Consider the following 13438-nt stretch of genomic DNA (forward strand, 5'->3'; position numbering starts at 1 on the left):
CGCTAAAACTTTCACACTCGCCATAAAACAGGGACATGAGATTTTTTTTTTTATTATTTTTTTAGGTACAAACGAACATTCACATCGTCCTACGAGAATATCTCATAAAAATAAAAAAATAAAATATCTTATAAAACTTACGAGCATGCTGAAAGTTAATAGCATCTTGATAAGACAAAAAAATCCTCACAACAACTGATAATTAAAACTGCGGTGCCCTGACCGAATCAATCGAGAATCCGCATCCACACTAAAAAGATATTTGGTTCACAATCAAAATTAAAATAGAAATAAAAATCGAAATGACTTGGAATCAAAATTGAAATGGCCAAATCTCCCAAACGTTTGATTCGTGATCGAAATCTGAATCGAAATGAAAAATTAAATTCATAAAAAAAAATAAAGATTGAGTTCTATATAGATTAAATCATTCTCATTCTACTCTGAAATCGAAATCAGAATAAATTTTTTTTCAATCAAATGGTTAGAATAGAAGTCACACATTCCAGATTTCAAACCCTCACTCCTCCCAACCAAATACCTCCTGAGTTCTAACAAAATTTTAATTTCTTACCCTAAGGACGGTGGTTAGAATCTCAACCCCAAAAAGATGGGTACAATTCGTAAACGTACAAATTACAAAATGATGGACAAGATCAGCTCAGTTGCGTGAAATGCCTCAGGAAACACGTTTATTGCCTATTTGATTAAATGCAATTGTTGTGCCTCTCTTTCCGCGTGATGGACCTACCCATTCTGAGTCGCCGAGTTTTGAGTGCATCAAGCAAGACATCCAAGGCATTCTCCACCGCCTCAGCCTGTCTATCCAATCCACACACACTGAGCTCAGGACGTTGGTGCAGTTCTGAAAGAAGACCAGAAGCAGCTGCTGCTGTACAGGTGTGATCCCACGATGGTTGAGGCCTGTTTTTATGGGTCTCAAAAAGGATTGATCGGAAGATAAATTGAATGAGTAAGAGAACGTGAACGCTGAAGAATAATTGTACAGAGCAAGAAGAACAAATGGTGCACTTCTCACCGTAGCTTGTGCATCGCAGAAGCACCCAGGGTTGATAGAGAAATGCAAGGTAGATCTTCGTCGTCCCACAATGATATCCAGCGGTCCTGCAAACAAACCACTTAGTTCCTATAGCAGTAAGTTCAATGAGGCTATGCAAACAGTTCCCTCATGCACACAAAAAACTCAATATAGTTTATGCGTATACAACAATCAACTAATAGCCCCCGCTACATGCTTGTTGATCCAGTTCTTACCACCAGTAAGCTTTTGATCAAATGCCTGCGGATAAGCAAAAGTTTTTAGTAAAATTATGTAATCCACAAATGGTAACTTAAATGACCACCCATTCATCCATCACCCACAAGTCAGCAGGAGACACTATCCATGAGGTGGTCATAGTTCGAACTAAAAGGGGCTCTTTCCATTTTCCAATTCAATAATTTGTCTACCATCGAATACAGTCACTAGACCAGATCAGTGATGGTCATAAAAAGATTCCTAGAGGCACCACAAGCACTATGTAGGCATAAAATAGAATGCAATAGCAGAAGCAATAGCCCGGGATGGACAAAAATTGGCCACCCTACCCTACAAAAGAAAAAAGGGGAGAAACACTCAAACTGGATCAGTCATCAAAAAATTATCCATTACTACTGCAAACAAAGTTCTAAGAACTCCATGAGCCACTTGAGGAACTAGAATGAGGAAGTGAGAAATGGTAGGACAGAAAAATTAGACAGAGTAGCAATCGATCATAATATGCTTTGTCCCCTGGTAAATAATAAAACCATTAGCAATCTTAATCACACATACACTGTCATAACATATAGCAGTTATAAATGCAACATGTATTGTAGGAGAAAAAGCAGTGGAACCAAAAAAAATCTCTCTGGCACTACTAGACCTCAATGGTAGAATCAAAATGAACTATACTTCTTAACACTTCCAGACAGTATAATTTTCTAGGAAAAGACACCAAAGCCAATACTGAACCACTAATCAATAGGACCACCAGTCAACCAATGTCAGGAATAGCTTGAAGCTAAAGCATATAAGCAGAAGAGAAGAAAAATGAAGAAATAACACTCTTGTAGAGATATCTAAAAATGAAGCCATATCGAACAGAGCAAGAAGCACTAACAACATGATCTACTCTGTGCTAGTTCAGAAGGCAAGACAGGAAAGAAGCTTTAGACAATCCTCAATTAGTAATATTAAAAACATGGGTAACAATCCAGAAATCACAACAGATCAGATTAAAAGGTGAGCGTTTTTGTTGCAGCAAGCTCCCTCAACAAGCCAAGCACAACAACTACCAGGGTCTTTCACTACAAAATGATGCAAGAGATGATAGAGGAAGATTGTGGAAGCACTGCCATCAACTATGATCATATCATCAACATGAAGAAGGAGAGCATTAATGGAGAATTGAAAGAGCTGAAACATGCTAAAAGTACCTAGTTGAGAGCATAGATAATGCAACAGATGGAACAAAAATTACAAGATTAATGCAGACAAACAAGCAACAACTATATGTAAATATCCTAAGAGAAGTTACCATTGGGGAATGAATTCATCATGTCCTCATAATACAATGGCAAATCACAATGCTTTGGCAAAAGGCTTTATCACACTCAATGGTTCAGGTGCCCATGCCAGTTGGTGCACTAGCATTTGCTACACCTGTCCAAATAAAAAGAAACAAAAAACATTTTTAAATTGAAAATATTGAAAAAGAAAACTAAGCAGCATGCTGCAAACCTATGTCAAGTGTGGGTACTGGCCCAGCATGCATGGTTTTAAGCAAATACTGAAACTTAAGAGAATAAAATTCAATTAGTGCCGATCAAATTGATCATAAGCACAGCAAGTCAGATGTTCTAGGTAATGAGGAAGTGAAGGACTATCTAGGTGAGATAAGAAAGCTGTTTAAGGAGATGCAATAGAGGAATGGCACAAGAAGTTCTCAGGAGGAGGATATAACATAATTGAGATGCCTAAAGATGACGAGTAGATATGAATAATGGAGTTGTGCAAACTGAACAGACCTTAATAACAAGGCAGTATCACAAAAAGGCTAAGGTTCCAGATAGGCCACAAAAGCAAGAGATAGGAGTACAGGAAATATTTCTTAGAAAAATAAAATGCCTTTTTACTATACGTTTAACCAAGAACTGCTTCCAGTAGCAAAAATCTTTATGCAACCATGCCAAAGGCCACAATCAACAACCATGGAACAGGCAAAATATCTAGTGATAGTGAATATTTAGATTTCACTTGATGACAATTAATTCCTATAGACAAGTAGATCCTTCAATCATATACAGGCCAATGAATTCTAGCTGAAAATCTGGTGAGGGTGCAGTAGCTAATAATGATTTGGATGCTAAATGCAAATCATTCCTGATACCAGTTTGACCCAGTGGACTGTTGATAGCTTAGTTGATCCTCACCAAAGGTCTTCAAAATCTCCTATTGAGACCAATAAGCCAAGCCCACCTTGCATAACACAAAATTTGACTAGCAATAATGGTCCCTTGGATGGCTGCACCCATGCAAAAGAATCCACTAACTGGGGGCAAAGTGACTAACATCAATAACAATGGGCTATGGCCCTCAAATGGATTATAAGTACTACAAGAGAAAGTACATCAGCATATGTACGCAAGTATCCCCAACAAATTTTATAACTCATAAGAACTAAAAGACTGATTTACAGCTATTAAAATGAAACAATTCTGTATTTCTGTTTGTCAAAGAAGATATTCAACCAAGATCTTGGAATATTGTTCCACAAGAATGTGGGAATTTATATTAGCTGATACGGTCCACATAGATATTCTTGAGAATCCTACATGACTAAAAGTTGTGACCACCAAGTACGATGCTAATGATTTCAATCATAAAAAAATTCAAACTCAACAAATACTAACTGAACTGTTCATATAGAAAACCCCAGACCAGGACAGTTGAAGATTGAAAAGGAAAATGCAGAATAAGGCACCGCTTCCAAGTTAAAAGACAATGTGCAGGTGCACAGAACCTGTGCCTAGATCTGAAGCCTATTTGTCAAACAGTTTTGAGTTTACGGATTCATAGTTAAGCATTAACATGCTTCACAGTTGATCTCTTGCAGAAAAACAATACTTATCCAGGACTAAAACCTTTTTCATCCAATACAACTTTTGGGTCGCGTTTGATGCATCGCCAGGCAATCTTGAAAGATAATGTGGATTGTCTTCAAGAAAAATTGCCACCATTAAATTGCTAGTAATGTTGATTACTGTGTTTTGTACCCACAAGTAATGTTGCAGTAAAATCATTGAAAATCTTAATTAACATGTTTGATATGATAATCAGATTACCGGTCATGTGAAATCAAATTTTTAAAATATCCCCCAGTAATTTTGCCCTGGTGCTCTTCTTTCTCCCTAGTGAGAAGTGGCAAGAGTGGTGTGGGTGTGGTGGTGACATGGAGAAGCGGCGGGCCGATGGGTGTGGGGAACCACAAACACGAGGGAAGGGGGCGGGCGCATGCGGAGGAGCCATGGGGGTGGTAGGGATGAGCACGGAGGAGCTGTTGGGGGGGTTGTGAGGGACGGGGACAAAAGAGCCACGAGCTAGCAAGGGAGCGGAGGAGACGCAGATTGCACAGAGGGGGGGGGGAGGTGCGGGGGCGAGCACATGCAGAGGAGCCATGGGGGTGATGGGGACAAGCAAGAGGAGCTGCGGGTCACAAGGGGGAGATGGAGGAGCTGCAGGCGGAGCCGCAGGCGGAGGGCACACACAGAGGAGCCGCAGATAGTGCTGGGGACGGGGGTCCGGGGAGGAGAGATTTTTTTAAGAGAGAATTTTGTCCAAAATTATTATCGCAACATTGCCAAAGAAGTGATAATCTGGATAGCCACCCCTCCCCAAAGCTATCTGGATGGCCTCCCATTAGGCAATCTAGATTGCCATACCAAATACAACAATCCAGTGGGCCCACTTTAAATTGCCGGCAATCTATGGGCCCACTTTAAATTACTGGCAATCTATCTAAGCTATCAAACGCAACCCTAATTCAATGTAACCAAATGCTCTGCTCTCTAACACAACACTTACCTAGATTGCCAACTACCAAACGCAACCCTAATTCAATGTAACCAAATGCTCTGCTCTCTAACACAACACTTAGCTAGATTGCCAACTACCAAACGCAATCCTAATTCAATGTAACCAAATGCTCTGCTCTCTAACACAACACTTAGCATTGTGTCCATTGCCATCCAACGATTGCCTCCTCACATTTTATGTTCATGTGATTTCACGATACATATTTCTATATACTAGTTATTGAGAAAAAAATAGTACAATACCCCCATGAGCATGATCTTGGCAAGACATGGACTTTACTAAATCATCCTAAATCAAACATGCCCAGAGATACTCCCTAAATAAAAGGTGATTAAAGGTCTTCCCCCTTTCAGAATCCCAAAAAGAGCATGTTACATGCAAATAAAATGGCACTGAGATATGCTATATACCATTGATTTGGCATATGATCAAATGAACTTTACTTTGAGCTGATATTTTTAGAAACTTGATAGCAAAAAAACTATCTATAAGGTGTCACCGAGATACGCTATATACCAATGTCGACTCACTTCTCTTCATCTCAAGTAACAGTCAAACAACTCTAACATCACAAATTTTAAAGCTTTCCAAGATAAGCTATGCATAATTGTTACCCATCTGAAAAACCTTTTAAAAAATAATAATGGTGATTTGGAAACAAAAATCCCCATCAGGATGTACCTTTAAACGTCTGTACATTGCAGCTGAATTGCTCCAGGTACCATCAATCAAAACAAAGTTTAAAGGCTTTTCCTTAAGAACCTGTAAAATGAGGTTACCAATGAAACACAGAATCAAAATAATACAGTTGAACAGTATTCCTTATAAGAATGTACAGAAAATTAACAACTTCAGGCATGTTTCCAATGCTTGCACATAGCATGCGAATTTCGATTAAAATGAACACCAACATGCAAGACTCATGCATGGACAGTAGTCACTATTGAATATAGAGTAATGTGCAACCTTTCCTCTTCTGGAGTTTACATTTGTCCAGTTCAGCATATCAAAAATTTGACTTCAGGCCTGTGACAAAACTAAGATCACTTTGACTACAGAGTACATCTCTTGCCTAATTTTAGCAGCTAACAACAAAATCAGATTTTAAAATTTTTGACTAGGTACAAGTTGATCATGATATATTTTCTTTGTGCAGTATCATAAAAAATTCTCTTAAAGAACAAACTGAATCATATTTTTCAAAACCAAATGACACTTCTATTTAGAAAATAATACTTTGTCACTATCTCAATTTTTTCTCTTGAAAAGGAACAGAATTTCAAAATCCTCAGTTTAGATGATTTGGGATGTTAAAAATGGAAGTTCTGTATTCCACTTTACTAGAATCCACAATTTGGATAACTTTACTAAGAGAAAAACCCTAAAGTGTGGAAGTTTGGAAATAATTGATTGTTAGAATGCAAGCAACTCCCCTTCCATGGCCCACAGCAAGGGAATCTGTTAATCTACTATGTTTTGTTCTGCTCCATTTCTAAAAGGGATTGGAATTTGCTTTTTCTTTTATATTTATTCTATTTCTTCACTCTTGCTTACATTACTTTCCAAGGTCTGTTTAAGTGATGTGCACGGTACAAAGCTCATCGTGCAGAACTCTTTGATTCATCTTTTTGTTTTTGCTCATACAAAATAGATATTATCTTTTCCAAATTCAGGAACAGCAATGAAGCCTTTTTTTCAGCCATCCATAATACGAATTAGAGTTCAGCTACTCTATTTCATCCAGAACAGAATGTAAAAATATTCTTTGATTTAAATGAAATCTGGAGTTGTGTCGTATAAGTGAACATTAGTTTCCTTATCACTCAATGAGCATCTTGTATTTCATAGAAATTTGGGATAATATAGTCCTTAAATAAGGGCCAGCCTATCCAACTTTTAGGCATCAAGATACACTTAAGGTGTGGATGATTATCATAAGAGATTTCCAGCAGGGATCCTTATTTCTTTTATTTTTCATTTCGCATTTATCATCAGACAGTTCTGCTTTATTTTGTTAGCAATGGCAAAGAGATGAGAACACGTTGGGCAATGATGTTCCTAATCATAGATTGCCGAACTGGCCCGAACTGGGTGGTTCAGCCTATACCGAACCATATTGAAGCAAGCCTGGGATGGTTCAGCCTCTTAAATCGGTTCGACCCTCGTTTATAATAAAACCCCTCCCAACTGTGCCTCCATTTGGTTTGGCCCCAATTTATAATAAAAACTCTAATAGTCACACCCCTATTCGGCTTTGAAAATCCTTCCCAGTCCTGAGTTTCGCTCGTTTGCTCGATCACGAGAGTTCTGCGCTCCTCTCACCCTCACCAACTGCTACCATCACTCCTAGGTAAGTCTCACTATCTCCTCCTCTCCCCCCGCCTCTCATGTTCCCTCTCAGTTAGGGTTTCTCTCTCCCCCCCAGCCCCCAACATCCATGGTGGCCCTCCTCCCTAGATTCCAGCACGTCCCCTCTCCCTCTCCCTTTCCCTTCCTCTCTCTCCCTCTCTCTTTCTCTCTCTCCCCCTCCCTCTCCCTATTTTCAATACACCCATACAATATTAAATTGGTTGGCCAATACGACCTCTAGTACCTATTCGATAAACCATGTTCCAGATTCTTTCCAGAAAGACATGACTAAGTCATATCCAATAATTCTACTGCAATAACAACATGCTATTTATAAATATATAGATTAACCATTCATAGCCTTTCTAGCATAAGAATATTTGTCAGCACAGAGTTGCATGAAAATAGAAGAACAGAGTTGCCTGTGCTTGTAAACAATTTTTACATATAAATTCACGAAATTGAATGTATGATGGGACCTTCAACAAGGACAACACATGGAAAATACCTCTTTTTGATCTTTGAGGCCTGTAAATGGCCCTTCAAAGAAGATATCCTCAACTGACTTGGGAGATAAACTCTTATTGGGATAGAGAAACCACACCATGTTTTTTCCTGAAATGGAAGAAAATTTCCAATTCGACTAAGGCAATCATAGATTTTAAAAATGCATAAATAAACTACACAAGATTGGGAAATGACTGCAAATGATGAAGTCATAGTCATATTCTAATTATCCATATAATTGTTGGTTGATAAAGTTACTACAATGGGCATTTCAACATGAATGGAAATAAAATAAATTTCATCCACTTAGGTACCAATAATTACATATATGGGTAATTTCTAAAATGCACTAAGGAATGTAGTATTTCAAATAGAGTGAAAAAACGAAAGGAAAGAAAGACATGTCCAATGCATTCAGAAAGATAGGTGCCTTACTGGATGAAACTTCCACAAAGTCATATACATTGTTAGCTTGCATTATATAATCCACTCAAGTAACAAAGTAACAATGCTATGAGGAATATTAGGTCTATTATATCAAGCAGCATATTTTCATAATGGTCCTCCAACTTACAAAAGGCATTTGAACTTCTATGTAATATTGAGAACTAGATGCATAAAAGTCAATATGAAGAGTTCAGCATGATCTGTTAAACAAAGCATCATAAAGTTGAACAAAATGAAGAAAAAATTGATTTCAACTTTTCATGAATCACATTGTATATACTGCTAAAAGATTGTACATATTAATTTTCTACACATTGTGTTAGTAAAGAGTTTATGGACAGGAAGATCAACATGAAGAGTCAACTTGCAGAATATCACCAAAATGCAACTATTTAATTGTTAAATTGATACTAGCCATGAAACACCTAACTATGTCAGAGTTCTGCCGCCTTCACAACTAGTTCTTGTCAATCAGGAATTTGTACATTTCAAAATTAATTGAAAGAAATGCATGTGCAAACCTGAATGCCTGAATGCGTCCCACATGATTTCTTCATGTTCATGGATGCCAAAAAGGCACAGATTTGCAGCTTGAATTCCAAATGTTTGCCACAACAACTTTCCAGTGTTATTTTGGCGCAAAAAGTCCTGCAAGAATGAGTGCATACATAGAATGATATTCCTACAAGGGAAATGAAAGGGTAGATTAGAAAGCAATGCAGGTAACAGGTAATAAGGGACGGACCTTTGGATGCATATAGATCCAAAACTTTATCCCACACCCCAAAGGACATGGAACAAGTTTAGAACACATGCAATCTTCCATGGGAAGCCAGCACTGCAATTTCATGATTAACAAGCAATAAAGCTTCAGAACCACTAAACACCATTCTCAACAATATAAACAGAAGAAAAAAAAAATCTTACCTAAAGACAAATACATGGCTAAATTGCAAAAGATGACAAACAAGACAGAAAAAGCTTATGCTATTGTGTATTGTGTATAAGATAAAGTTAGATATGGTTAAAGTATATGAATTGAGATGATTCGTGGACTGTTGCCCTCAGTTACTGATTTAAATTAGAATTCCCTAGCTGATATTAAGTTGAGATCCAATTAGAAATAATTTGCAAATCATGAACTGGATCCCAACTGGAACAAAGTTCCCTTATAGAAAATAATAAAGGTACTACCTGATATTGGTTTAAAAAAAAAAAGGATTTTATTTCAATTATTCAATAAAACTATATTTACACATTAAGATGGAATGGATAACTTTGAGTACCTCATTAATACATATTAACAAAAATGCCCGCCATAGGACAAAGTTTTTAACATTACTTGCAAATACTCAGGATAATGTGATTCATGATACACGCAGTTGGCTACAGAAAAAAATTCCAGAGAGGCATGACCTGAGCTGCTCACAAACAGCTCGGTTCTTTTCCAGCCCTGCCATCAGGGCCCAAACTGTAAAGCAATGCAATTAAACATCAAAGTAAACATGGGTAAGCCAGTACATTAAACTTGTGAAAAAAGACAGACAAAGACTAAGTTGTTGAGACTGGAGCAAACAAACAATACGAATTCTGCCATCAAGAAAGAAAAAATCAAATGTGGTTGTACCTTCTGGCAAAGGTATCCTCTACTTCCGATCAAACGACAGGCTACTTGTCTAGCAGAAAAGAATTGCAGCTTCTTTTCAGGATCACTAAGAGAGTTATAGAGTGCTCTATGTTTTATATCCTCCTGAACCTTGAAACTGCCCTACAAAAGCCAACATAAAAAAATGCAACAATTTGCAGCTCTAAATGACATTAATTTAAATAAGCTCATACCATCAAATTGACTGCCAGTAATTAGTACATAACAGAATGATGTCTAAGCATAGCTAATACATATTACAAAGTGATCTAGTATCTGATAAATTTCCACTTACAGTCATAAAGGATTGTTTTCTTCAAAAATGACATGGAGCATACGGTTCCGAACACGAATTGAATCATCCAATTTAAAAATAAAAGTAACCAATAAGCTGAACAGATTCAATGTAATTGCAACAGATATTTGATCAAAATCTGCACCACTAAAGAGGTTGAAGGAACCAATTTCCATTAATACAAACATGTGCAGTTTGTGCCCCTATAACAATACTACAAGATTTGTATGTAAGTAGCATGAAGCAACCTAGATACCTAATAAGCAGGAACTTAAGCCTCGCAAAAGTTTTTGTCATTAACACCTAAAAATGTATCATCTACATTGATAACTGTAAACATAAACAACTGCTCACTGGTGATGGCATAACTCCAAAAGCAACAGTTACCATTGCAAGAAAATGAAAGCCTAGAAGCAACATTCATAATTATAATCATAACACCCAGCCTTTTCCCAACTATTTAGGGTTGGCTTTTTGTATCCTCATTCACCAGATATTCCTATCTAAGACCGCGTCTAGTACAATTCCAAGTTTCTTTATATCCTTCTTCACAACCTCCATCAATATTGATTTGGATTTTTCCTCTTTCTTCTTACAACCTTCAACACAAACTAAAGTACCTCTTCCTATAGGAGTCTCCTTAGATCTTCGTTGTACATGTCCATACCATCTTAATTGATTTTTCATCATTTTATCCTTAAATTATGCAAATCTTGCTGATCCTTTAATATATTTATTTTTTAATCCATCTTTCCCAGTTTTACCACACATCTATCTTAACATTCTCATTTCAGCCATACTCAATTTCTTTTCATGTATTTTCTTTATTGCTCAGCACTCAAAGCCATAAAATATTGTAACTCATACTATCATTCCATAAAATTCTCCCTTAAGTCTTCAATGTATCTGCCTACCATAATGTCCCAAATACACCTCTGCACTTCATCCAATGAGCTCTAATTCTATTATATATATCTTCATCATCTTTACATTATCTGATATAACAATATCTTAAATAGTGAAATCGATCACTCTGTATCCCTTGTCCAACAATCCTAATTAATATCATGTCTTCATTTCCATTCTTATTAAATTTGCATTCCAATATCTTTGTTTTGTTTTATTAGGTTTTAAGCCTTTATCCAATAAAGTTTTTCTCCATAATTGCAATTTAGTATTTAATCAATTAAAATACTATGTTATCCACAAATACATAGTATGTCAAAAGGGCTATCAACCTATCATCAACCCTCCACCTTTCACACCCGGGCTTGGGAGCAGCAAAGGTGGTATTTGGAAGCAACTTTCTATTAAAAGAAACAAAAAAAAAACACTAGGGTTTTCATTTTGCTCCTTAGTTTTTCCCTTTTTTTTTAATTTAATTGTAAGAACTGAGATAAGTTATCCTTGATGAAACCAAAAACTACTGAGTATACTGAGCTGCATGCAGTAATCAAGCAACATGTGAACTTATATCCATCAACCAACTGGCAAACTAATGTCTACCAATCATACAAGCACAAAGATGACAAAAAGAAGACAAAAAGAAGGCAATTTCAAAAGAAACTCTAATCACCATCGCTATTTCATGCAACACCAAGAACTCAAATTGCTACCATTTCTGGGCAACGCCAAGTACTCAAATTGTCACCGTTCTCTCTATTCAATGCAACACCCGTTAACTAGATCTCTCCAATGGGACAACATAAATGAAGAAAAAGACCCCACAATAAGTCTCAGTTAATCAGGGCAAAATCAACAAAACGTCAAATTAAATGAAAAAAGTGTTCTTGAAACTTATTTATCAAAAAGGATAAAATATTATGAAAAGACATGCCATAAAGTGTCGGAAAAGAGATGGATCATGCCAGGAACTCAAACTGCTACCAGTCATCTCTAATGCGTGCAAAACCCATCAACCAATTCTGTCTGATAGGCACTCAAGGCAAGAAAATAGCGCATGAAAAGTTGCACTTAATCCCACAAGAATTTTTTATAAGGAATAACATGAAAATTGGATTTTTAAACTTGTTTAATGAAAAGAACACAGAAAATAATAGGAACCAAGGAGATTGAAACCGCTACCAGTTCCCTCTTCATGTCATGCCCGTTAACTAATTATCTCAGATAAACCAACCAGATCAAGAAAACAACCCACAATAAGTTTCAATTAATCCGAAAAGAATTTTTTTTTTTAAAAAAAGGCTTTTCAACTTATTTAGCGAAAAAGAACACAGAAAAGACTCGGAACGGTGTTTAATGCAATACCCACTCTCTGATAAAATTACTTGAATGAAGAAAATTTGACCCACGAATATCTTTCAACCAATCCCAAAAACTCAAGAGAAAGATTGGTTCTTTAAACCTACTTAGAAAAACTAACAGAACAAGAAGTAGGAAACGAGGGGAGGAGGGCGGCGTAATCACCTGGAGCTTCCCGCCAAGACCGCCGAAGCTCATGCGGCTGTTGGTCTCTTGTTCCAAGGACTTGAGGCCCCGGATGACCTCCACCACCATGGCGGGGACGGGGGAGGAGGTGCCCCATCCCTGCCATTCCTCAAGGCTCAATCCCTCGGCCCCCTCCGCCATGGAGGAGGACTCGCGAACGGTGCTGGCGACCCAGGTTTTCTTGGTGGGCATGGTGGGAGCGGAGGAAGCCAAGAAGCATCGAGTCGCCTGCACGGCGCGGGCAGGACGGGCGTGGATTCGCGATTTGGCATGACTGGTGAGGTTTCATTCGAGAGAGAGGGGCATTCTCGGAATGCAATTGGGAACTGTTTCGGCCCTCAGAAACGCTTTCCTAGAATGCAACGTCCAATTGTCCGTGACGAACATTTTTGTTTCTCTCGCGGGTAAAAGGTTTACCCCCAAAAAAAAACTATATTTTTTTAAATAAATATTTTTTAAATAATATTTAAAAAAATAATTTATCTATATTTTTTTTATATATATAAAATAATTTTAAAAACTGTTATCCATATTTTTTTACATTATTATTTTTTTAAATAAATTATTAAAATTTATTCATATTTTTTATAATATTATTTTATATTTTTCA

At 37.1% G+C, this 13438-nt stretch overlaps 1 protein-coding gene across 2 annotated transcripts; it reads right to left on the minus strand.

Moving 5' to 3' along the window:
- Positions 1-444: 444 nt before the first annotated feature.
- LOC105040935 (uncharacterized) lies at positions 445-13173 on the minus strand. 2 transcript variants are annotated; one of them, XM_010917693.4, is made up of 8 exons: positions 12808-13171; positions 10068-10208; positions 9186-9278; positions 8962-9088; positions 7995-8101; positions 5819-5899; positions 1040-1125; positions 445-924 (listed from the first exon to the last, which is right to left on the minus strand). In XM_010917693.4, exons 1-8 carry the CDS (start codon positions 13018-13020, stop codon positions 708-710), a joined length of 1065 nt encoding a protein of 354 aa, XP_010915995.1. In that variant the 5' UTR covers positions 13021-13171; the 3' UTR covers positions 445-707. The 2 variants fall into 2 exon arrangements, with proteins under 2 accessions (XP_010915995.1, XP_010915996.1); XM_010917694.4 differs by lacking the exon at positions 10068-10208 and having other exon boundaries at positions 12808-13173.
- Between the last annotated feature and the right edge of the window lie 265 nt (positions 13174-13438).

This window comes from Elaeis guineensis, chromosome 3 (assembly GCF_000442705.2).
Source record: "Elaeis guineensis isolate ETL-2024a chromosome 3, EG11, whole genome shotgun sequence".
NCBI classification, from domain to species: domain Eukaryota; kingdom Viridiplantae; phylum Streptophyta; class Magnoliopsida; order Arecales; family Arecaceae; genus Elaeis; species Elaeis guineensis.

Excerpts from the sequence above, each read along its gene's own strand:
- LOC105040935 (XM_010917693.4), bottom strand. The coding sequence starts at position 13,020 with ATGCCCACCAAGAAAACCTGGGTCGCCAGCACCGTTCGCGAGTCCTCC. Across the intron at positions 10,209-12,807 it reads GTCTTGGCGGGAAGCTCCAG|GGCAGTTTCAAGGTTCAGGA; the intron begins GTGATTACGCCG and ends TGGCTTTTGTAG. Across the intron at positions 1,126-5,818 it reads CAATGTACAGACGTTTAAAG|GACCGCTGGATATCATTGTG; the intron begins GTACATCCTGAT and ends GTTTGTTTGCAG.